Source organism: Micromys minutus, assembly GCF_963924665.1.
Source record: "Micromys minutus genome assembly, chromosome: 6".
Lineage (NCBI taxonomy): Eukaryota > Metazoa > Chordata > Mammalia > Rodentia > Muridae > Micromys > Micromys minutus.
In genome coordinates this window covers 71880920-71908130 of record NC_137975.1, presented here as the reverse complement: position 1 = coordinate 71908130, position 27211 = coordinate 71880920, and the positions used below count along the sequence as shown (strand labels likewise).

Sequence of the window (27211 nt, the reverse complement as noted above, 5' to 3'; positions counted from 1 at the left end):
TATGTTTGCTATATCAAAGCATCCTTTCACGTGTATCTGCTTCAGGAAAACAGTCTTTCATGTATTTGCATTAGCAAGACACCCTTTCACCTGTGTACCCCAGCAAACCACCACTTGACATAACAAACTTCCAAAGAAACTAGAACTTTCCATATTATAGCAGAGTGTTAATTAAATTGTAAACACAAGTCCTAAGTGTTCTGGAGGTTTTCACAGCGTGTTTTTGGTAGATTTGTGAATACACATGTGCTAATTTTCTTGTTTGTGGTAAGAGTTGAATGTCCACATTCACTTGGAGAGGATCAGAGAAGCTTCCAGAAGAGATGACCAAAAGCTAGGGTCCAAGGAAGTAGGGTGATATTTCTAGGATAGATTTTAGATGTATGAAACACCGGAAACAACTGTAAAAGTCTTTAGACTGAACAGACCTGTAGTGTGAGCAAAGCACTGTGGGATGTGGTATGCTGTGAGGTAGCAGGAAGGAGTTTGGATGGGTTATTAGGACCAGTGTTTGAAAACTCTCGTGTATGAAGCCCGAATCCTAAGAAGAAAGTGCAGATCTTGAAGAATACTGTATTCAGGGTTGTCATAATTAGGATTGCATTAAAAGCACTATTTTTTCCTGTAAATTGGTAAACTTTGAAATATAAGGACAACTGTCAAGCCTGACTTTAATTCATAGGTCATGACAATAATTGGGGTATTGATAAATGATAAGTTTCCTGTTGCGTCCACAGACAGAATTCAGAATAAACCATTTCTAGTCACAGGTGAGTTCTGCATTGATAGAGACAGGTGCACACAAGGAACACTGATCATGTCTCAGATCTGTGTGGCTTTAAGCTTCTGTTTCTAAACTTCTCTGACTCTAGGCTGTGCTACTGTAGGAGTGAACACTGTCTTTTGAGCTTTGCCATTATACATCCAACACTCGGGCTAATGACACATTCATTATAAAACTGTTCAGAGGAGTACTACACACGAGGAGGGATCACTACGTGGCCATTAGTGAGTGAGACCATGAATAGCATCCTGGAGACACAGTTCAGTGTCACTCACTCAGAGTGAATGTGCTACAGTGATGACAGTTATATGGGTGATCTCGGACATTTATACATAAGTGACAAATATAAAATGTGAAACCAAGTTAAAAAAAAAAACCTAAAAATGTATATCTGAAAATAGTATATGTAATTAATATAATGCAGTATTAAATACACATGATTATTATTATCGTTGTTGTTTGTGCATGATGAGGAAGGCATGTGCCGTGGCACAGGTATGAGGTCAGAAGACAACTCTGTGGGATTCATTCTGTCTTTCAACCTTTACATGGTTCGTCTGGCTTATGTGGTAACCACCTTTATCTGTTAAGTCATCTTGCTGGCACATAATTAAATTTATAGATATAATAATATTAAAAGTACACCGAGAGAATGACAAACAGAAAGCTGAAGATGATATTTTTGGGCGTAGGCAAGATGAAAGAGTCTATAAGGTTGGACTCAGTTGATTGTCACAGTCCTAGTTTGTTTGTGGCAGATTAAATAATTAAGTCACAAATATAAGAAAACTATATATGGATGTAAGCGTGGCAGAAATGAACATATTCTAAACAGATGCTTGTATCCCTCAATCTTACTTCCATATCAGACTATTTTTCAAAATGGATCCCAATAATGAGAATTTCTCCAGGAATCCCACGCTAGGAAAAATAAAACATTGGAGGTCTGGATGTAGCCAGAGGGAAACCTTGTTTCCTGGAAAGGCGATTTCATAGTTTCCACCACTTGTTAGAATGATTCAGAGAATAAAACTGAAGCCCAGATAATGATGGGTCAGTAGCTGGGCATACCTTGCTCGGCTTAGGTGTTCATATGACTGGCCCTCTATTTAAACCTTAGTCTCTCTTCAGAACAGAAGATGAACTGGAGGACGTAACTGCCATCACTTTTTCTTCTTCCCATGTGACCACATAGAACAAACCTCCATTTCTACTTTTTTTAAACTATTAGCTTGGCCATTTTAATTGGCTTGGATATGGACGGCCTGGACCAGTGGCTGAACTAGGGTATAGACTGTGATTTCTAATCGGGTATTATGGATTATTGTTGAGAGGCTGTCATGAATATGAACATGATCCCCATCCAGTGTTGCAAAGAGTGATCAAAGCAGAAGAAAAAGAATGAGAAAGAAAACAAGCAAACAGAGAAGGATGGCACAGAGGCTCTGAGGCTAATAGGCTGGGGACACTGGAGGACAAAGGGCTGAAAGCTGCTGGAAGACAGAAGTGTAAGTACTGGGAGCTCAGAATCAGAGTCAGCCACCCACTTAGTCACTGGATAGCATGGGGTATTTGTTTGTGGTACTGTCTGTAAATCATGTGTTCAAGGTGTTTGGGAAAAAAATGGAGCCAGATTTCCACACTATACTCACATATGACAATATAACATACTCACAGTTTTATGATGTCTGAGCCAAACGTCTGAACCAAGAAATAGCAGGAGGTCCTCAAGAACAGCTTTTCTAAGAAGAGTAAAAATGGTAAATAGAATACATTTTATTACCATATTTTAGAACATGAGTCAGTGTTTACCCCTATAAAGAACTAAAACTAAAGGATTAATAATGACTGAGTATTAGCTTTAAGGGTTCAATAATTTTAAAATTACCATGGCTGTTAAAGCATCACTTCTGGAGTTTGGAGCAATGGCTCCAGAGGATTTGTGTTGTGACTCACATCCATCTGTAGGTCTAGATCCAGGGGATCAGATACCCACTTCTGGACTCCTTGTGCACCAGGCATACGACTGGTACACAGACATGCATGTAGGCAAAATACTCAGACCTATAAAAAGCAACCCTGTTTATAGGATATTTGTATTAATACTATTTTTCTGTAGAGATTTGAAAAAAAATTAGTTTCTTATGAAATTATACATTTTATTTTATAGCAAGGAATATAAAATGTTGTCTAAGATTTCTTTTGTTGAATGACAAACTTATTGAGAAAGAATCAAGGAAATGACCTTGATTTAAATCTTTTCCAACGGCTTCCAAAACGTGAAATAACTTATGATAATGTTGCCATGCAAGTGGATGAATACCAAACTTATACAATAAAAACTTTTACACAGTAAAGAAAGAAATTAAAGAATACACCAGAAGATGGAAAGACTTTCTTTGCTTGGGGTTGGGAGGATGAATAGTGTGAAAATGGCCATCTCACCAAAAACAATATACAGAATCAAGACAATCCTCAACAAAAAGTCCAACACAATTGTTCACAAAAACTGAAAACTCATAGCAATGAGTGCCTCCAATAAGAAACTGGAGAGAGCATACACAAAATCTTTACACCACACCTGAAAACTCTGGGAAGATAAAAAGCAAATAAACAGGAGGAGTAGACAGAAGAAAACAATCAAACTCAGGGCTGAAATCAACCAAGTAGAAACAAAAAGACAATGAATAAATAAAACCAAGAGCTGGTTCTCTGAGAAAATCAATATGATGAATAAACCCTTAGCTAGATTAGTAGAAGGAACAGAAACAGTAACCAAATTAACAAAATCAGAAATGAAAAGGGAGACATAACAGAAACTGATGAAATTCAAACACCACCAGATCCTACTACAAACATCTATATTCAACAAAACTGTTAAATTTGGATAAAATGGGCAATTTTCCAGACAGGTACCAGATACTGAAGGGGAATCGGGATCAGATAAATCATCTAAACAGTCCCATAACCCCTAAAAAATAGAAGAAGTCATTAAAAGCATCCCCTCTCCACCCCCAAAAAAGTACCAGATTGGTTTAATGCAGAATTCTATCAGACCTTCAAAGAAGACCTAATACCAATACTCTTGTAACTATTCCTCAAGATAGAAACAAAAAGAACACTACCTAAATTCGTATTTGAAGCCACAATAACCCTTATACCTAAACTACACAAAGGCCCTACAAGGAAAGAGAACTTGAGACTAATTTCCCTCAGGGATATTGGTGCAACAATACTCAATAAATTTCTCGCAAATCAAATCCAAGTGGTAAATATTAAAAAGTGATCCACCAGCCCTCACGGTTGCAAGCATCATAGAGCCATATGACATCTGTGTGGTATTTTCATCTTAGTGGCAGCTGCCCTCTTGTGACTCTCTGCTGAGAACTCTGCTCACATACTCACTTACTGCCCTCTCTAGTCATTGTTACAGTTCCCACTAGCCTGACAAAATCAAAACTCTGAAAACTTGTAATTTTTCAATTAGACTTGTATCTGTAAATTCTCACTCCACAAAACATCCACACAATAAACTCTATTCCAGTTGATATGATAATATCTGCCCACCTAGATAAGATAAACTTTCCTATAATAATCCATCCCTCACAAGATTTTCATAGATAACTGTGGCTATGTGAAGCCACACGAAGATGGGTCATTTTGTTCCTCCTTCATCTTCTCTTCTCTCCTCTCTTGGCTTCTCTCCTATCGTGATAAATAATGAAACAATTCTGCTGCTATCATCCATGGGGTCGCACACTGCAGAGGTTCTCTAGTGTGTTGCTGAGCACATGCACTCTGTCACTTGGTCTCCAAGCTGTATTCTCCACATGGTTCCCTTTCCAGATCGTTCATTTCGCCCACCCTGTTGCTTCAGTCCTGGGTGGACCGCCTCGGTGTGTGTTTTTTCCTCCATCACCTGGCACAAACATGAGTCTGAAGCCCAGTATCTTATCAAACAGTTTTATATATTAAATTCTCAATCCACAAACATCTATCGGCATTAGAGCCATGTTTGTGCTGGGCTGTGAAGGAAAGAAGACATCGGGTTGTTATTCCTGGACGGAAGCACCAGGATGAGCAGAGTAAACAGCCTGGGAAGGGAATCACTCGAAGAATACAGCTTGTAGACTGAGTGACAGTCTTTGCTCATGGCTCTATAGTAGAAGCAGTGCCCGTGGAGTGAGACCGTGGGGCTGATAAAGAATAAGCAATCTATTTTTAATATTTAATGCAACACTATCCCTTCCCTAAATGCTGTGTGAGCCTTACTTTTTCACTGCCCAATAACAGGTCTTGCCTCACCTTGTGCCTGCCCTCACTTGTATTCAACCACACACATCAAAATGATTATCCATCATGATCAAAAACGCTTCATCCCAAGGATGCAGGTGATGGTTCAATATATAAAAATCCATCAACATTATCCACCACATAAACAAACTCAAAAAAAAAAAAAAACCAAAACAAAACACACGATCATCTCATTATATGCTGAAAAAGCATTTGACAAAATCCAACATACCTTGTTAAAAGTCTTGGAAAGATCAGTAATTCAAGGTCCATACCTAAACATAATAAAATTGATATATAGCACACCAGTAGCCAACATCAAAAAATGGAGAAAAATTTGAAGCAATTCTACTAAAATTAGGGACTAGACAAGGATGCCCACTCTCTCCCTACCTATTCAGTACAGTGCTTGATTCCTATCCAGAGCAATTAGCGAATGAATGGAGGTCAAAGGGATACAAATTGGAAAGGAAGAGTCAAAATATCACTATTAGCAGATGATATGATAATATACTTAAGTGATCCCAAAATTCCACCAGAGAACTCCTAAACATGATGAACAACTTCAGCAAAGTGGCTGGATATAAAATTAACTCTAATAGCTCTGTAGTTTTCCTCTACTCAAAGGATAAATAGGCTGAGAAAAAATTAGGGAAAAATAGCTAGTCACAAATAATATATAATACCTTGGTGTGACTCTAATTAAGAAAATTAAAGATGTATATGACAAGAACATCAGATATCTGAAGAAAGAAGTCAAAGAAGACCTCAGAAGATGGAAAAATCTCCCATGCTCAGGGATTGACAGTGTTAATATACTAAAAATGGCCATTTTGCGAAAAGCAATGAGGTTGATAGAGAGAAAGGCAGGTAGATAACTGGGATAGAATTAAAGACCCAGAAATGAACCCACACCTATGATCACTTGATTTTTGACAAAGGAACTAAAACTATCCAGTTGAAAAATGACAGCATTTTAAACAAATGGTGCTAGTTCAACTGGAGGTCAGCATGTAGAAGAATGGAAATTGATCCATTTTTATCGCCTTGTACAAAGCTCAAGTCCAAGTGGATTAAGGAACTCCACATAAAACCAGATACACTGAAACTAATGGTAGAAAAAGTGTGGAAAAGCCTTGAACACATAGACATGGGGGGAAATTTCCTGAAAAGAACGCCAATGGCTTATGTGCTAAGATAAAAAATCGACAAATGGGACCTCATAAAATTTCTGTTCAAAACGGAACACATTGCAGGATAGTTGACTGATAATTTTTGCCAAGCCAGAATTATCAGTCATTCAAGATTTCTGTATTTCAAAGGTCTGTTAGTTAATTCTGGGCCAGAGGCTGAAGACTTGCTCTCACATGTTGCTAATCTCCACTCACTAGGGGACTGGTAGTGAAGATTTGTCTCTACAACCTGTCTCAATTTTGCAAGCCATGTTAGGTTTCCTATGTTTATAGATATTTGACCATTGTCAGACTTCTGATGGAGTTGAAGACTAATTTAATTTTATAGCATACCCAAGCTAAGTAACTTTGAGAAAACATAGTCATTTGGGTGATTTACAAATGGTGGCAGAGCAGAGCCTGGCCTACCTGCCACCCGGAACTGAGGCTCATAGAGGCTGAGCAACTGCGATTGGGAACAGAAAATTAGAACTTCTGTTTCCACCCGGAGGCGACTTCCAGACGCAGAGCGGAGCCTGGCCTACCTGCCACCCGGATCGGCAGCTCATAGAGGCTGAGCAACTGCAATTGGGAACAGAAAATTAGAACTTCTGTTTCCGCCCGGAGGCGACTTCAGCACGCAGAGCAGAGCCTGGCCCATCTGCCACCTGGAATGGAGGCTTGTAGAAGCTGAGCAACTGGTGGGTGGGAGATCTGGGCTGCAGGGGAGCAGAGAGATCTCTGTGGAGTACACACGGAAAGTGCACCCCCTGCCTTGCCCTGCCCTGCCGTGCCTGATCCAGCAAACAGAAACAGAACGTTGGAACTTCTGCTCACACCCTACGACTCTGAGGCATAAAACAGGGCTTGACCCATCTGACACCTGAACCAGTAAAGAACCAGGGACACAGACCAGAGACAAGGGAAAGGAAAGAACATATCACTGACAACAAAATGGCAAGAGGAAAGAGAAAGAGTATATCCCAAGGGAACCAAGACAATCTAGCAACACCAGAGCCCAGCTCTCCCATAACAGCAAACATTGGAACTCCAAACACTCCAGAAAAAGAAGACACAGACCTGAAATCATACCTCAAGATGCTGATAGAGATACTTAAACAAGAAAGGGAGGAAAAGCAAAAAGATTCAGAAGCTTTTAAAGAAGAAACAAGAAAAACACTCAAAGAACTCAAAGAACTAGAGGAAAACAGAACCAAAGAAATAAAGGAATGGAAGAGGGAAATTAAAACAGAGATTGACACAATAAAGAAAACACTAAAAGAGATAACCCTAGAGTCAGAACACCAAAAAAAGAAATCAAAAGTCACAGAAGCAAGCATTTCCAACAGATTACAAGAGATCGAAGAGAGAATCTCGGGGGCAGAAGACAACATTGCAAACATAGACAAAACAGCCAGAGAAGATGCAAAAAACAAAAAGCTCCTAACCCAAAATGTCCAGGAAATCCAAGACACAATGAGAAGACCGAACCTAAGGATAATAGGAATAGAAGAGGGAGAAGAGTATCAACTAAGAGGCACAGTAAATATCTTCAACAAAATCATAGAAGAAAACTTCCCTACCCTCAAGAATGAGATGACCACGAGCATAAAAGAAGCCTTCAGAACTCCAAATAGGTTAAACCAGAAAAGAAATACCTCCCGACACATAATAGTAAAAACATCAAGTGCCCAAAGTAAAGAAAGAATACTAAAAGCAGTAAGGGAAAAAGGTCAGGTAACATATAAAGGCAGACCAATCAGACTCACACCCGATTTCTCAACAGAGACTATGAAAGCTAGAAGAGCCTGGACAGACATCATTCACTCCTTAAGAGAGCACAAGTGCCAGCCCAAGCTGCTATACCCAGCAAAACTATCAATCACCATCGATGGAGAGACAAAGATATTTCAAGACAAATAAAAATTCACACAATATCTGACCACAAACCCAGCACTACAATGAATTATAGGTGGAAAACCCAATACAAGGAGGGAAAATACAGCCTAGTAAAAACAAGAAAACTCCTAAACAAGAAAACTAAAAGAAGAAAAAAACACAGACACAACTCAACCCAAAAAGCAATAATGGCAGGAAACAGAAACAACTATTCCTTGATATCTATTAACATAAATGGACTCAACTCCCCAATTAAGAGACATAGGCTATATCAGACTGGATACATAAACAAAATCCAGCCTTTTGCTGCATACAGGAAACTCATCTCAGAGACAAAGACAGACACTATCTCAGAGTAAAAGGGTGGGAAAAAAACTTCCAAGCAAACAGCTCCAAGAAGCAAGCTGGAGTGGCTATTCTAATATCAAATAAAGTAAATTTCCAACCAAAAGTTATCAAAAAAGATAAGGAAGGACACTTTTTACTCATTACCGGGGAAATCTGTCAGGAGGAACTCTCAATCCTTAACATATATGCTACAAATAAAAAATCACCCACATTCATAAAAAAAACCCTACTAAAGCTCAAAAAATACATTTCACCCCACACAATAATAGTGGGAGACTTTAACACCCCACTCTTACCAATGGACAGATCAGGGAAACAGAAACTGAACAAGGACACTGCAAAACTAGAAGAGACTTTGAACCAACTAGAATTAATAGATATATACAGAACATACTATCCCAAAGGAAAAGAATACACCTTCTTCTCACCACCCCATGGCACCTTCTCGAAAATTGACCACATAATTGGACACAGAGCGAGCCTCAATCGATATAAGAAGATTGAAATACTCCCATGCATCCTCTCAGATCATCATGTTCTACGGCTGATCTTTAACAACAACAAAGACAACAAAAAGCCCACATACACATGGAAACTAAACAACGCTCTGTTAAAGGATAGCAGGGTCAAAGAAGAAATAAAGAAAGAAATTAAGAATTTTCTAGAATTCAACGAAAACGAAAACACAACATACCCAAACCTATGGGATGCAATGAAAGCAGTATTGAGAGGAAAACTCATAGCCCTAAGTGCTTCCAAAAAGAAAATGGAGAGAGCTCACATCAGCAACCTGACAGCACAGCTAAAAGCCCTAGAACAAAAGGAAGCAGATAGACCCAAAAAGAGTAGACGGCAAGAAATAATCAAAATTAGGGCAGAAATAGACCAAATAGAAACAAAAAGAACCATTGAAAAAATCAACAAAACCAATAGTTGGTTCTTTGAGAAAATCAACAAGATTGATAAACCCCTAGCCAGACTAACTAGAGGGCAAAGAGAGAGTATCCAAATTAACAAAATCAGAAAGGAAAGTGGGGACATAACAACTGAAACTGAGGAAATTCAAGAAATCATCAGATCCTACTACAAAAACTTATACTCCACAAAATTGGAAAGTCTGGAGGAAATGGACGAATTCCTAGACAGATACAAGATCCCAAAGTTAAACCAGGACCAAGTAAACCATCTAAATAACCCTATAACAGGAAAGGCCATCCAGAAACTGCCACACCTGGAATCTATCCCATAACAGCTACCAAACCCAGACACTATTGCTGATGCTAAGAAGTACATGCTGACAAGAGCCTGATATAGCTGTCTCCTGAGAGGCTCTGCCAGAGTCTGATCAATACAGAGATGGATGCTTACAGCCAACCATTAAACTGATCACCGTGTCCCCAAGATTTAGAGAAAGGATTCACGAAGCCAAAGGTGTTTGCAACCCATAGGAAGAACAACAATATTAACTAACCAGACACCCCAGAGCTCCCGGGGACTAACATACCAAAGAAAGAGTACACATGGAGGGACCCACGTCTTCATTCACATATGGAGAAGATAGCAGAAGACAGCCTTGTCGGACATCAATGGGTGGAGATGCCCTTGGTTCCGTGAAGGTTTAATGTCCCAGTGTAGGGAAATGCCAGGACAGGGAGGCTGGAGTGCGTGTATGGGTGGGAGAGTACCCTCATAGAAACAGTGGGGAGGGAGAATGGAATAGGAGGTCTTCAGGGGGGAAACTGGGAAAAAGGATAACATTTGAAATGCAAATAGATAAATGTTCAATAAAAAGGAAAACAATCCAATTTTAAAATGTGGTTTAGAAGTAAACAGAGTACTCAAAAAGAAAGAAGAAGAAAAGATAAGGAAAAACATCAATGACTGAGAAACAAAATATTGAACATCCTTAGCCATCAAGAAAATACATATTAAAACTATTTGATATTTCATCTTCTCCCAGTCAGAATGGCCAAGAACAACATAATAAATAATGGTACATAATGGTGAGAATGTAGGGATAGAGCAATATTTATTCATTGCTGGTGGGAGTGTGAATGGGTGTATCCATTATGAAAATCAGTGTGGAGGTTATTAAAAAAGCTGAAAATTGATGTATCACAAGATCCAGCTATACCACTCTTAGGCAGTACACCTACAAGACTCTGCATCTTTCTGCAGAGATACTTGCACATTCATTGCAGTTCTACTCCTACCAGCCAGAAGTTTGAAATAGCCTAGATATTCATCAGCTGATGAATGGATAGTGAAAACGTTATCCAGTTATAAAGAAAAACGAAATTATAAAATGTTCAGATACATGGATAGAGCTAGAAACAATTATCTTGAGTAATGTAACCTAAAGTCCCCTAAGAAAACCCAAATAGCAGATGCTTTATTTTATATGTGGATGTCACTTTTAAACTTTAAATATAAGTATTTCAATTTCAATACCTACAGAGGCTAGGTAGCTAATAGGGAACCAGGAAGGAGCAGAAAAATCTTCCAAGGAAGGACTAATAAAGTAGTGTCATAGGTAGGTAAAGGGGAAAGTAGATAGGAGAACCAAATGGCAAAGGGATGGGAGGGCATAATAAAGAAGGAAATTGAGGGAGGGACTAACACTAGGACAGGCTTTTTTTGTCTGTTTGTTGTTGTTTTTTTAAAGTGGTATAAAAGCCAATACTGTAGAAGCCTCCTAAAATATATACATACTTGAAAAGAACATAAATGAAATCACCATTTAATGGGGGAGACAATGCCCCAACTAGATAGCTTATGCCACCAAATAAACTTTCCACTGCCAGGAATGGGTTACATTTTGTTGAGTTGTTAGCCAAAGGGGCCTCATAGAGCCCTCGTCCAAATATCACAGGTTATTTCCAAGATGATGGTAAGATCCTATTGGTGTAGACATCATTTACTTATGTTATCAAACATGGAGAAATTGACCTGGTCCCCAAGTAGAACTTTGACCCCTACTTGGGAGCAGGAAAAGGGAGAAAAGAAAACAATTTCTCTTAGCTAAAAGTTCTGTGTCCTACAAAATAATGGTGTCACATAGTGGCACAAACGTTATGGTAGTCATCACATACTTATTAAAATTGGATTTAAGGCACAGTAAATAAGACAAAACCCATACATGACACTACTAAAGTGGCCAAGAGCCCAACACAACTTAGAACACAAGCCTAGAGCCAAACCAATATTACTATTCTTCTGCTAAATAAACATAGAAATAAAGTGACTCCTAGTGACATATTGCTATACACAGAGTAGAGAATCACCCAATGCTTATCAGAGAGGTTTTTTGTTTTTTGTTTTTTGTTTTTTTTTGCATTGCATGGTAGCTAATAAAAAGACTCAGAACTTGATATGCAGGGAGTGAGAGACCTTGGAAAACTCAACCCTAAATGGTATGTCTTTATTAAACTTCTGCCCTCAAAGCTCAGAGCTCTATGAGGAGGCAGAAAGATTGTATAAACCAGAGGTGGGCGACTCCATGGAAACAATGTCTTCCAGGTACAACAGGAGTAATAACTTATGAACTCCCAGAGACTGTGAGAGCACGCAAGACCTGGGCATATTCAGAACAGACAAAATCACAGCAAAGAGAAGGAGAAGTGGAAACAAAGTCCCAACTCTAAGAAGCTTTTTGCAATTAATATCTGCTGGGAAAGGGAATGTCCATTTTCTCCACTGGAGTTCTACTGGGAAGTTTAACTATTGGAAAGATCTTGTACCCAAAAGTAGTTTGCCAATACAAATTAGACTTTATATTGTGTGTATGTGTGTGTGTGCATGCCTTTTGTTTTTTGGGTTTTTGTTTTTTTTTAAATCTTATTTATTTCTTTTCTGTTTTAAGTTTGTCTTAATTTTCTGTTGTGATATTTCTGTTTTGTTGTAGTTGTTTTTTCTGTTTTCATTGTTTTTAGAATGAATTTGAAATTTCATGGTTATAAAGGTAGGAAGAATCTGGGAAGAGTAAGGGAAGGAGATATATGATGATCAAAATTTACTGTATGAAAAATTTGAATAATTATTTTTAAAAAGATATCTTTTGGAGTTAAAAATTAACACAGCTTATATTCCTTTTTGTTGTTTATTTGAGGGAGGAATTCAACTTCACTGATTTGGTACAGAGCAAAAGAAGACTCACTCTTATGGGAGCTGCTAAATGTCATCAGTGTATAAGAACACACACAATACATATACAGGTCCAGTAAGAAACTACCCCCTGTGATGACTGGTTTTTTAACCTCAAACTTTAGAATCATCTTACAAGATGAACCCTCAACTGAGAAAGTTATATAGCAGCAAAGAAAAAATTAGATGGAGTAAGGAGGTATCTTCAGAAATACATAAAATGCCAAATTGGTTTTGAGAATAAATAAACATATAGCACATAAAGTGACTAAAAAGGTAATCTAAAACATCTCCAAAGAAAACTAAAATAACAAGAAAGTTCAACTAGTAAAGTCTAACTCACCACATCTCTTCTAAAAATGGAAGGGTACAGACTATTTCTTAACTTCTGTGAGACTACTATCAAAATATATCCCTTCAAGAATATAGCCCCACATCTCTTATAAATATAAGCCCAGAGATATTTAACAAAATGATAAAATCAAATACAACAATGTAGAAAAAATTTTCCATTGACCAAGTGAGATTTGTCCCCAAAATGCAAGGTGTGACAATTGAAATAAGCTGTCATATCACACAATATCAATAAAGGACAGAATTCACATTATCATCAATAGATGAAAATATTTGAGAGAACACTGTATATATGCTTGATAACTCCCACTCCCTGTGAAAGAACTGCATCAAAACCCAACAAATAATGAAAGGGAAAGCCTTTAATTTGAAAAAGTCTATTTATAAAACTACTAACATGATATTTAATGACAAAAGCCAGAACCCTTTCCCCATAAGCATTACAGTGGAAATACTAACCACAATAACTAGTTAACTAAAAAAAAAAAAAAAAAAAAAGACACCCAGATTAGAAAGATCAAAACAAGCTATTACACAGATGATGTTATCATGCAGTTAGCAAACTCTAAGGAACCCATTAATAATGGATGAGAACTAATACGTGAACTTAATGGCATTGCACAATAAAAAACCCAATGATGCCAAACTAATTGCTTTTCTGTGAAATAGAAATGAGCAAATAAGAATGAAATTAAGAAAATTATTTTGTTTATAATAGCATCAAAATAATTAAATACTTAGAAATAAATTTGACAAAATAAAAAAAATTGACAAAGAAAAAAAACCAAACAAACAATAAAGCAAAAAGTTTGATGTGTAACGCACACCAGTAATTCCAGAACTTGGAAGCCTGAAGCGAGAGGAATTTTGAGGTCAATCTATGCTACATAGTGAGTTCCAGGCTACCTCTCCTTAAACCATGCAAATACATTCTTTGAAATGAATTTTACCCAAAGAAGTTAAAGATGACCAAAATAAACAGAAACACATACCATGTTGATGGATCAATGAGTTAATGGTTGATGGTGTTAAGTTGGCAATGTTCTTTAATCTGACCTAATGGTTTAATGCCATCTCCAAAACAACTGTAACTTCTCTGCAGAAACTGATCAGCTGATTATGACCAATTAAATAATGGATTGTTTCTTTGCCTCGCTTCTTCCCACTCTCAGTAAGTGCTGGTAGATCCTGCTGTTAGACAAATACCTCTAAACTAGCTTTACTGCTGAATTCTGATTCATGAATTATTACTTATTTGGCTTTACCTTATTGTTTATCATAGATAATTGCCCAAGGAAGCTATTAATGTAACAGGTACAAAGTATTTTCCCCTTTATAGATGTTTTCTATAAATTTTCTTCAGTTAGTGGGATCCACAGAAGAACTTCATGACCCACGGAATACCCAGTAACCAGGCTGTTTGTTTGCTGCCTCAGGGGATCATGGGTAAGTTCTCGTTCAGACTCTAAACCTTCATGAATTCATGCTTTGAGCTTATTTGTTTGAATGATTTTTTAAACATTCAAAGTGTGTTTGAAAGTGATTCTCCAATAATAAATAAATAAATAAATAAATAAATAAATAAATACATAAATAAATACATAAATCTTTCTTTGTGCATTGAGCCCATGTTGAAGGTTTGTCAGTGCTGTGAAAGAGCGCATGGCCTTGAAGTTTATGGTATCTAACCAGTTCAGACAGAAACTGAGTTTGATTCACAAGAACAGGACTGACATTTTAAATTCAGAAAGAAAATAGAGGAGGGAGACAACCATGGGTTCTTTTGGGTTGAAAAAGTCTACAACTGTCTGTCTTAGGTAAACAGGACACAGGAGTTCATCTTGATATAAGGATTCTAGAAATAATTTCCCCAAATCTAAGGCTGCAAATGGGAAACTTTTCTTGAAATCAGTGTGGCTGCTGTGAAGCCATTTTAATTCAAATAAAATTGTTTATTTTCTAGGTACATCATAACAGAGTCAGGACCTCCCCAAAGGACTGCCTTGGTTAGGGTTTTATTGCTGTGAAGAGACACCATGATCATGGCAACTCTTACCAAAAAAAGCATTTAATTGGGTATGGCCTACACTTTCAGAGGTTATCGTCATCTTGGGAAGCATGGTAGTATATAGGCAGCTAAGACTCTGGGAAAACTGAGTTCTACATATTGATCCAGAAGCAGAAGGGGACTGTGTGTCACACTGGGCATATCTTAAGTATAGAAAACCTCAAAATCTACCCCTATAGTGACATATTTACTCTAACAAGGTGACACCTACTCCAACAAGACCACACTTTCTAATAGTGCCACTCTCTATGGGCCAAACATTTAAATATGTGAGCCATATCTACTCAAACCTTTACAGGACTCTTCAGAGATTTCACTCCCTAGGCAATGTCCAGCTAATTTAATTAGCCTTAGAGGTTTGATTAATTGCCTTTCACAGCAGAAATTCTTTGGCAGCACAAACTTTATCAATTCTCATCTATCTGCCAAACTACATACTTCTTCATTGCCTTCAGAGGATTTACTCTGCCCTTCTGATCCCTGTTTGCAAGGGTCCTTTTGTAAAGTCATTTCTCTCTGTGTACCTGGAAGAAGGGAAGATTCTGGGCTTGAAAGCTTCTTCAATGACTCTAGGTCTATGTGACAAGTCTCTTCTATCAAGAACCAGCCTCAGCTTGGAAAGGTTCCTGAGGAAGGGTTGCTTGGGATCAGTGAAAGAACGATTTGAAGACCATCAAGGATATAAGCTGATAGCTTTTGTTCAGTTTGAGATGACTTTCCAGATAGATCAGCTCTCTGGCTGAGACAGCTCTGGCTGAGACAGCTTTCTGCTCTAGAGAGTTCTCTAAGCAGTTCCCTCTGGATAGCTCAGCTCTTGCAGACTAAAGAACAATCTTTATTTACATATTAATTTAATCATCCACCCCAGGTTCCCTTTTATTTATCCATAAATCAGCATCTTATGACCCTAGCCCCTTGATTCTTAGAAAAGACAAGTACATTATTTTTCCAGTTTGGGTCCCTTCTTTCTTTCTTTCTTTCTTTCTTTCTTTCTTTCTTTCTTTCTTTCTTTCTTTCTTTCTTTCCTTTTTTTAAATTAAGCCATAAACTCATATGGAATGGACTCCAACATCTCAGCTCATTTCTGTTAGTCCTCATAAATTGTGCTTCCCTGAGTTGTGGGTTGATGTTAAGGTGATACATGATTGGACAGTGGAAAGCTGGTGGAGAAAAGGTTAGGAAACTGGAAGAGGAGGAGATTCTGGGAGGAATAAAGATGAAGCTGAAGAAGGAGGATCTAGATCCAGGTGGTCTTAATTGATGATAGGTAGATATGAATATTTTAAGGGTTTCTATGGGTCTTTTTATCTCATATAAAAGGATATTTTGTATCTTTGTTCATTTGATTATAAGCTTATTGTGTAGCGTGTTTGTGGATTGAGAACTTAATATATAAACCTGCTTGATAAGGTAATGGGCTTTAGAGTCATGTTTGTGCCAGGTGGTAGAGGAAAGGAACAGGCCGGAACAGTCTTATCCACCGGGACAGAAGAGACAGGATGGGCAGGGTGAATCACCTGGGAAGGGAACCACATGGAGAGGGCAGCTTGAAGGCCATATGACAGAGTCCATGGGCTCAGCTCCACACTAGAGCAGCATCCGAGGAGTGAGACCTCAGGGTCCAATAAATGGTTAAGGCATCTTTTTAATATTTACTGCAACACTGGGTGGTGCAGGTGGATGTTTCAGCTGGACCCACACAGCCTTCCTTTTGGCTTCCTTTATCTTGATCGTTCTCCTTCACCGGTGTCAGGAAGCTGTCTCTGCTCTTCAGAGTGCTTGATGGTCTCAATGCACACATTGATCCTGTTGGCCAGAATCTTTATCTTAACTTGGTTGTTTACAATGATGCCCATGGCATGCTGGGTGATATTGTAGACTCTTCTCGTTTTGCTGTGTTAACTATTATGGGGCTTCCTGTCTACAATATCACCCTTCTTGTAGATTCACATGTATGTGGCCAGAGGAATAACTCCATGTTTTCTAAAAGGCCTAGAGAACATATAGTGAGTACCCCTCCTCTTTTCCTTTGTATTCTTCATTTTTGTGAGTTGCTGGAAGATGGCTGCTGCAGCTGACACTTTTTTTTTTTTTTTTAATGTAGCAGAAGAACTCAAAGATCTGCCTGCCTTTGTAAGCACAGATAAGAAGCTCTTCCTATGTGGTCCTAAATTTGCTCTGTCCTAGGCTGACCTTGGATTCAGAAATCTGTCTGTCTTTGTATCTTTATCACAGATTGGCTCATTAGTGCAGTTGCCTTTGTTCATTTTGGTCAGAGAAACCCCTCATATAATTCATAATTGCATACTTATATTTCACATAGATAAGAAATTATATACTTTTAACTTGTATTTTCAGAGTTCTTTCCCACAGCCTTAAGGGCTGTCCTGATAGTCAAACCACTAAGAAATGTAGACACATTCTTACCACCCAGACTGGTGTTGTTCCTAATTATCATGGAGTCATTAGCCCTAACAGCGAGAGCATTCCCTGAAGGAGAAACATGAAAATATGCACATTACTAACCAAACAAGCCCCAGTCCCACAGCAATCATCAGCAGCCATGGAGATCCACATCCCACTGGCTCTGATCCAGGGGTAAAGCCATGAAGTTCCTTCCATGTCCATGTAGGACAAGCCATTCTTCTTTGTTCATCAAAGTAGGAAAGGCTTTCTATGCAGGCTCTTTAGCATCTTGACAGGATGGTTTTAGTACTGAAACCCAACAGGTTTCAACTAGCTAATAGCAGTATAGGGCAATAACCAATGGTAGGTTATTTCTCTTCTGGTAAAATGAGCCGTTTCAAGCCAGATTAGATTATATTAAAGGCAGGTTTGTTGGGAAGCTTCTCTCAGGCAAGTTCATTGGCCCCAAGGATTGAGTCAAGGAGAGTTGCCATGGGAAGGGGGGTTAGAGAAAGAAATAAAGGGTACACATGCAGAGAGAAAAGAAGAAGGAGAAAGAGAAGGAGGACAAGAAGAAAATGAACAACAAAAATAAAGCAAATTGTTTGAATTATATAGGGAGAAATCTCTAGAATAAGGACATCCCAAACCCTGAGATAGAAAGTTCAGGGCTGGGGGCAGGTTATGCCAGGTAGGGACTGAGGGATGCTGGGAAGACCTGGAGATCAGGTCTGATTTGATATGTAAAATGTGCACCACAGTTCCTTGTCCTGGGTCCAAAACCAAACAATCCTAAAAGTCCAGAAAAGGGCAAGAAGAGTTCCTTGGCTCCACCCTCTTGTTGAAGTGAGTGAAATACATCAGATGGCTTTAAAAATACTCAGAATAAAAGGTTTTATAGGAATATGAATGGCTCCTGGGGTTGATAGTAATGTTTGTCTGGAAAAGATGAAATTCTCTTATCCTTGCTGTTGTTAATACTATGAAAAGTGTTATTTATAGAGATTTGGCAATACTCAAGTCCTTCTAGGATCTACATTTAGCCATACCATAAAATCCATATACTTGGAAACTAATAAAAAAACACACTTTGTTTTGCTGATTTTAGAGGATAGCTTTGTTTAATAAATAATTTACCTGTGATCAAGAAGTAAGTTAGCTGGCTATAAATGAGATGAAAGTTTCTAGATTTTAATACAATTTAACAATAACTGTATTTAATATATTTAATACAATTTAATAATAAAGACAGGGCAGGAAGTGTGACAATGAGGGTAAGCTTGGCAGATTCAGTTCTCTCTCTCTCTCTCTCTCTCTCTCTCTCTCTCTCTCTCTCTCTCTCTCTCTCTCTCCCTCCCTCCCTCCCTCCCTCCCTCCCTCCCTCCCCCCTCCCTCCTGCTTACAGATCTGGATGTAAAGTTTATAGCTACTGCTTTGGTGTCATCTGTGTCTGTGGGACTAAACCTCTGAAACTGTAAGCAAGCCCCCAATTAACATTGTCTCTAATAAGTGTTGCTTTCATCATGGTGTCTCTTAACAGCAATAGAACATAAACTAAGACACTGGTGTAATGAAAATGTTCGGAAATCCTAGTGACGGATTACAACTCTGAACATATAGAAAGCCACTGTGATTTCAGGTTTAATCAATGAATTGTAATACATATGAACTTTATCTCAATATAATGTTAAAAATCCATTGTATTTACCATACTGTTTCTTTTGAGGGTCTAGATGTTCTGATGTCACTGAACTCAAGAAACGTATATTCTACCACCAGCTCTCTGACCTCAGACTTGGGTAAAGTGCCCCTCCCCCTGCCATGGACTTTGCCTTCTTTATCTGACTATGTGACCATGACAGTGATGGCGGGACACACCTTTAATCTATGTGCTCAGGGGGCCGAGGTCGATGAGTCTCTATGAACTTGAGCCCAGCCTGGTCTGCATAGCTAATTCCAAAACACCCAGGGTTACACAGAGAAACCCTGTCTCAAAAAGAAAGAAAGAAAGAAAGAAAGAAAGAAAGAAAGAAAGAAAGAAAGAAAGAAAGAAAGAGAAAAGAAAATGTGCCACGGTGTTTGGTTGTTTTTACTGTAGAATCATATGGTTTAAGGATTGTTTTTAAGAGAAGTTCCTAATTGAGTGAAGAGGGAGGCAGGCCTGGAAACGCTTAGAGTAATGCTAATGTTGAAGTTGCTTAGCCTGGAGCAGAGCAATTTTAAAAATGACATTAGCGTGTTCTTTGATTAACTTGCACCACTGGCTAAGAGGCAGAGAAAACCCATCTCACTGTGGTTTGATGAGAAGCGCCGAGTGTGTTTCTACGATTGTGGTGCTCCACTCAAAGCCAATGGCTGTAGGCTTCTCATTTGGCACAGGTGCCTCTGCAATCTCTTTCTTCAACTGGATCCCGTGATTCTGCTAACTCAGGAGGCCCCTGGAGCAGTGGGAAAAGAGAGGATGCTCCCAGAGCTAAATTAGCAGCTCAGCATGAGAGAATAAAGAACAGAAACATGTAAAACCCTGGGCAAGCGATAGATTTACCGAGGAAACTACAATTAGATGGTACCCCAACTGTCACTGCTGCCCCATGACTTGTGGGTGATTGCATGGGAATTTTGATAGGGATCAACCGTGGCTCTAATCTGTCCCTGAAGTTCCTGTGTCAAGAAGTTATGGCACAGCAGGAAGTGTGACACTAGGCTCACCCACGTGGACTCGGGACCTCTATATACACTGAGACAAATATATTTCTGCCCATTTCAGCTTGTATTGTTCTGTTTTTAGTACTACCAGAGAGTGGAAGGCGTGTGTGTGTGTGTGTGTGTGTGTGTGTGTGTGTGTGTGTGTATTATTGGGACCCAAGCCCAGGGCCTTGTGCATGTGAGGCAATTTTTTCTATCACTGAGCTACATTACTATCTCTCAAGATAGATTCCCAGCAGAACCTTTACTATTGGATCATAGCTGTGAGCTAGAGGAAATGAAAATATTTCTTTAGAGCTAGAGAATGAAGACTTGGAAGAACACATCAATAATAGGAAAAAAAAAGGTCATTTCAAGTTAAAGAAGATCTTTCAAAGGATCACCGGGAAGTCCTCATGCTCTAGGAAGCACATGTATATTTGCAAATGAAACCTCTTACCATCTTTGAGCCCAGTTCATGTTGGCTGTCACTGCCTTGCTATTCAGCTATTCAGACTCATCTTTACCCTCATCCTATAAGCAAAAACACCAAGGGTGAGAGAGCCATGGTCACAGGAGTAGTCAACAGTTGGCTGAAGTTAAAGACTTCCTTTTGTAAAGACCTTTCCAAAGAGTCTGAAGGTCAATGTTATTTGTAATGTACATTTCAATATGTTAAGGACATTTAAATTCCTTCATTACCACAGGCAGAACAGGTACTGTTCAACACTGTTATTGGGTACACACAAAGACCAACCCTCTTTGGCTGCATATTCCAAGATGCATGTGCTATTTTTCTCCTTTTAAGACTACATAAGTTCTTACCTACCATATTTAATGGAGCTAGAATTTTTGAATGAGAGACCAGGGAAGTGAAGTTCTGGTATGATATTCAGAAGGTGAGATTCTATTGACTGCTGGCCACAGAGATTCCATAACTAGTTCCCCATTTATGATTCTGAGATTATTCTAAAGGGAACCATGTTAGGTGTTAAACCTGGGACAAATGACTGAGGTGCCTTTTTAACATGTCAAAGTGAATGTGGCCTCCAGATTGTCCCTGCATCCCTCAGTCCCTCAGGGCACCTCCTGGATGGCGTAACCTTCTCCCTATCCTTAACCCTCCAGCAAGTCTCATCTTCCCTGCTCGGTCCAACCATTCTTGTTACCTGCCCTCTCTGTGCCTTTGGGCCTCATGGCTGCAAACCATGTTTCTCTGGTTCCCTTGTTCTCTCCTCTCCTCTCCCCTCCCTGTTTCCCCACTGGCACAGCTCAGTCTGGTCATGTCCACTATGATTTCTTCCAGATGCCCCTGCCTCTGGCCCTCTCACATATCTATAATAAACTTTCTCCTCCATACGTAGAAACAGTCATGTTACATTCTTTTCTCTTTCATCTAGTGCCGAAATTCATTCCCAATCATGTTTCTTTTTCCTTTATCATTTCTTTTTTTCCATTCAAATCATAGGTAAATACTCAGGTGCAATCTGAGGTTAGAAACATGTTGTACGATTTAAAAACACTGGTCTTTTCAGGCACTGAAAGGGCAATGTGATTTGTGCAGATTATTTTCTAGAATGTACCTCTCATGTTATGATCTCTAAGGCTAGGGATTTTATGTTTAGCTTTAGAGGCACAAAGAAAACCTAGAAATTATTTTTAAATGAGTGTTTGTTTATGTGCATAGCGTAATCTTCATCTGTTTCTCCTACATTTGGATTATCATGCAGAAACCAGTATTAGACTCAAGGAGACACTAAGAGCAGGGACTGTTATGTTTTCTAGGAGAAATATTTAGCTAAGAGACAGTCTCTTCATTTTTCTGTATAATTCACATAGTTATTCTATGAAGGTTTTTATAATTACTAAATCAGAATAAAACGTCCAGCCTGTCTTTAAGCCAATCAAGTGGTGTGACTGTTTAAGCTGAACAGGAGTACCTGGTTTCCATCCAAAAGTCCAACATTTTCTAATAAGATCAAAATGACTCCCTTTTTTATTCACTGGAGTTTCTCCTGTTGAGAAGGTACCCCTACCCCCCAAACTCTGTAGTCTGTTTTTCTTCCTCCTGTGACAGGCAGGCTTTCTGTTCCCTAGGCTTCCAGTCTCTTGCCTTTGGACAACAGAGCTTTACCTAGAAAAAGAAAAATCAAACGTGGGGTGCAAATGGTTCCAAGTCACACGGAGACCTGTTAAATGGAAACAGCAAGTGGGCAGGCGGGGTTAGTGATGACTATGACTCTGCGAGTTCCTCCTTCAGAAAAATGCTAGCAATCTCTCTTCAACCCAGAGATGCAGAATGTGTCATGCTAACCAACACCTGGTGCTGTTTACTTCTTGGAGAGACATTTTTATCCAGATCTCTGTTTGGGAGAAGTTTAAGACAGGGTGGCCTTATCTGCTCATTTCTGTCTATTTTTCTGTAACATGGCACAGCAGGAGAGACTCAACACCTACATAGAGACCAGAACTTGCTTGTTAAAGAGTCATTATTGTTGATGTTCATGGTATGTGTGTGTTCATGTGGGTGCATGACATGAGGGGACTCATGTGGGTTCTAAGTATACAGTCAGGTTGTCAGGCTTGTACCGCAAGCTCCTTTACCCATGGAACCACCTCACTGGCTTCCACTTGCTTTTTGTTTTGTAGCAGGGTTTCAATGTAGTACACAAGAAGCTTTAGAACTAACTTATGGGTTCTATGGCTACAACTTCCCAAAGAGCTGGTACCTCGGGTGTGTGCCTAGTGCAGCTGTTCTTTTTCTCTAACAACTTTTCAGTACTAGTTCTCTCCATAATATCATTACTTCCCAGGGTGATGCCCACAGGTATATCACCTGTATTTGGCTGTGAAGTGTAATGTGCCACCACACACTGGAAATCAAGACACATTCATTCAAACCATTCCCAAACTATAGAAGTGAGACTTTGGGCAGAGTCTGAATGTCCAATCATAGTGGTATAAATCAAAGACATGAATGTAAGAACAATTGAGAGACTGTCCTAATGAGTATTGATCTTAAAGGCATAATGCTGCGTAAAAACAGGATGTTGCAAAGCTATGCCTAATTATTGATGTAAGATTAAAACCTTCAAGGGAGAATATTGAAAAGACAATGAAGGAAGCAGTGGAGCCCTGCCACCCCCCACTCCCGATGCTCAAGCGCGTTCGCGCTCGTGTGTGCACACACACACACACACACACACACACACACACACACACACACAGGTACTTGGCTAGAAGTTTACATAGAAAACAGTTAAAACAAAATTAGGAACCCCCATGAACACAGCATAATGTTATAAAAGATGACCTATCTAAATATGCTCCCAAGGAGAGACCGGAAGTGTCAGGTGCAGATTGATCCAACCAGAAGATGGCAACTGAGCTCCGGAGGAATTTAGCCACAGCACATAAGGCCCGAAGGATTAGGGAGTTAGAATCATCTGATACCCATAAGTTCTAGGAACTGGACCCTCAGATCCCTTCTGAGCAGGGCCCACAATCAGTGAAAACTGTTGAGCTGCTTAAAAATAGAGTTGAGGGAAGCTCCCGGTGAAACTGGACAGAAGAAAGATGCAGAAACAGCAACAAACAACAGAGATGGAGCTCTGAGCATCCGGAAACACTATTCTGACACTTGCTAAGAGCTTTCGAAGACTAATTTCACAAAATTTAAGCAACAGAGATGTATCTAGGTCAACTCCCATACAAAGCTATTATAAGAAAAAATAACATTCCTACAGTTAGTAAAGACATGCCAGAAATCATGCCAAAGAAGAGATTAAAACAGGAGTTCAAAATGAGAGATGCCATTAATAAGATGATATAAGACATGAAAGTAGGGGAGAAATCCAAGCTAGAAAATCTCCAATCAGGGATAAAAGAAATCAGGGAGAAATAGAAATTATAAAAGAAATTAATTTTAAAGTAGAACGAACACAGAACAAAGAGAATAGACATTGTCTTCAGAGAAATAAAGACACGAAAAAAGAAAGATTTAGTGATATGACTTGAAGGAAGGTGTTCCAGTGCTGTGACAGCATTTGGATAGTGTGTACGGTGTCCTGGATGCCACCCTAGTACTAAACACACACCAATTCACAGAGATGGGAAAGGATTCAAAAGGAAGGTAAAATATCAGACAGACAATGAAGAATCAATACACAGATAAAAGGAAATGCCTGAAGAAACCCACCCAAGGAAATAAAAAAAAATAAAAAGCCTTTCCTTCAGTAAGGAAATTCATATAGTCGAAACGACTACATGCCCAAAGAACTTCAACATTTAATCATGGACACCGGAAGACTCCTCTGCTCACATCGCTAACTTTCACAGAAAACAAAAAGCATTTGAAATGCTTGGCAAGCATAGCAACTGATCTGAAAGAGAAGACTAGACTGACATTAAGTCATTTATATGCTTTTTATTTCAAAAGTATTTATCTCTTCTTATTGTGTGTGTATGAGTGTTTTGCCTGAATGTATGTATATGCACCACGTGTGTGCCTGATGCTCAGGGAAGCCAGAAGAGGACCTTGGAGCACCTGAAACTGGAGTTATAGACAGTTGTGAGCTGCCTGGTAGGGATTCTGAGAGCCGAATCTGGGTCTGTGGCAAGAGTAGCATGTGTTTCTAACTGCTGAGCCATCTCTCCAGCCTCACACTAGGCTTTTGATTAATTAAGAGTTTCTTGGAGAAAAATTGCATCCCAAGGAGGTTTTGGTGTATATGTATGTGTGTGTGTGTGTGTGTGTGTGTGTGTGTGTGTGTGTGTGTGTATTTGTTGTATTTATATGTGTGTATACATGTGTTTTTTATCTCTGTCCACAGAATAGGCCTAGAAAGATTGGCTATCCAGTATGATTAATATCCCTAAGTTCCCAGCTTTAGTTTTAATATAGGACTTGCAATAAACAAACAAATACAAAACACTACAATAACAAAAACAAAACAATACCAAAAAAAAAAAAAAAAAAAAAAAAAAAAAAAAAAAAAAACAAACCCCAGAAAAACAACTGATTTTAGTTTAGGAATGTTCCAGACAAGGCTGGAATACCTGGCTCTTCCAGGTACTAGGAAAGCTGTTCAAGGTTATTTAAGCTCATGGTCAAGTTGAAGAGGAGATTCTGAGCTTCTGGTAAGTGAAAGGGGTTATTTGTGCTTCAATAGGATAATGGTTGCAATTTACTGAAATCTTCAAGGTATGTTTAAATCATGACTTCATATTGCATTTTAAAGAAAATGATTACTCTGAGATCATAATAGAAAACCAATGTACTCTTTTGAAAACTGTTAAGTAAAGAAAAAGAACAAGTTATTCTGATTTTTCAAATCTAACTAGGTTCTATAGGAAAATTTAAAAAAAAAGATAATAAGGGAACAGGTCAAGGGTAGTTCAATTAAAAAATGATCAGTTGAAATACCCAATGATCACAAAGACCCCACAAAGAAAGAAAACTTCAGACCAATTTCTCTTATGAATATTGATGCAAAAATACTAAATAAAATTCTCAAAAACTGAATCCAAGAGCACATCAAAAAGATCATTCACCATGATCCAGTAGGGTTCATCTCAGGAATGCAGGGCTGGTTCAATATAAGGAAATCCATCAATGTAATCCACTAAATAAACAAACTTAAAGGAAAAAACTGCAATCATCTCATTAGATACTGAAAAGGCATCTGACAAAATTCAATATCCCTTTATGGTAAAAGTCTTGGAAAGATTAGGAATTCAAGACCCATGCCTAAACTTAGTAAAAGCAATATACAGCAAACCACTAGCCAATATCAAACAAAATGAAGATAAACTTGAAGCAATCACACTAAAATCAGGGACTAGACAAGGATGCCCACTCTCTCTTTACCTATTTAATATAGTACTGGAAGTCCTAGCCAGAGCAATCAGATAGCAAAAAGAGGTCAAAGGAATACAAATTGAAAAGGAAGAAGTCAAAATATCACTATTTGCAGATGATATGATAGTATACTTAAGTGACCCCAAAAATTTTACTAGATAACTTTTACAGTTGATAAACAATTTTAGCAAAATGGCTGGATATAAAATTAACTCAAATAAATCTGTAGCCTTCCTCTACTCAAAGGATAAACTTGATGAGAAGGAATTTGGGAAACAACACCCTTCACAATAGTCACAAAGAATATAAAATACCTATGTGTGACTCTAACCAAGAAAGTGAAAGATCTGTATAACAAGAACTTCAAGTCTTTAAAGAAAAAATTGAAGAAGATCTCAGAAGATAGAAAGATCTCCCATGCTCATGGATTAATATAGTAAAAATGGCCATCTTGCCAAAAGCTATCTTCATCAAAATTCCAACACAATTCTTAATAGAGTTAGGAAGAATAATTTGCAAATTCATTTAGAATTACATAAAAAACCCAGGATAGCAAAAACTATTTATTCTCAACAACAAAGATGCTGGTGAGTATGTGGAAAAAGAGGAACACTCCTCCATTTGTGGTGGGATTGTAAACTGGTACATCTATTCTGGAAATCAATGTAAAGGTTCCTCAGAAAATTGGACATAATACTACCCGAATACCACCCCTGGGCATATACCCCAATAATGCCCCAACATATAACAAGGGCTCATGCTCCACTATGTTCATAGCAGCCTTAGTTATAATAGCCAGAAGCTGGAAAGAACCCAGATGTCCTTCAGCAGAGAAAGGGATACAGAAATTGTGGTACATTTACAGAATGGAGTATTACTTAGCTTATAAAAACAATGACTTCATGAAATTCTTAGGCAAATGGATGGAACTAGAAAATATTATCCTAAGTGAAGTAACCCAATCACCAAAATCAAACAAACACCCACCCCACACACACAGGGTATGCACTCACTGATAAGTAGATATTTCCCAAAAGCACAGATTACCCAAGATACAATTCACAGACCACATGAAGCACAAGAAGAAGGAAGACCAAAATGCAGATCCTTCCTAGAAGAGGGAACACAAATATTCACAGGAGGAAACATGGAGACAAAGTTTGAAGTAAAGACCTAAGCAAAGGCCATCAAGAGACTGT

At 38.6% G+C, this 27211-nt stretch overlaps 1 protein-coding gene across 2 annotated transcripts in view; it reads right to left on the bottom strand.

Annotated features, from left to right (window-relative positions):
- Nucleotides 1-27211, bottom strand: part of AOAH (acyloxyacyl hydrolase) — a gene marked incomplete at both ends in the record, with an annotated part of 215226 nt that overhangs the window by 163505 nt on the left and 24510 nt on the right. For both annotated transcript variants that reach the window (XM_080918374.1, XM_080918375.1), the window contains one exon: nt 2460-2526. In XM_080918374.1, coding sequence (XP_080774500.1) covers nt 2460-2526 — 67 coding nt within the window. The remainder of the gene's footprint in view (nt 1-2459; nt 2527-27211) is intronic.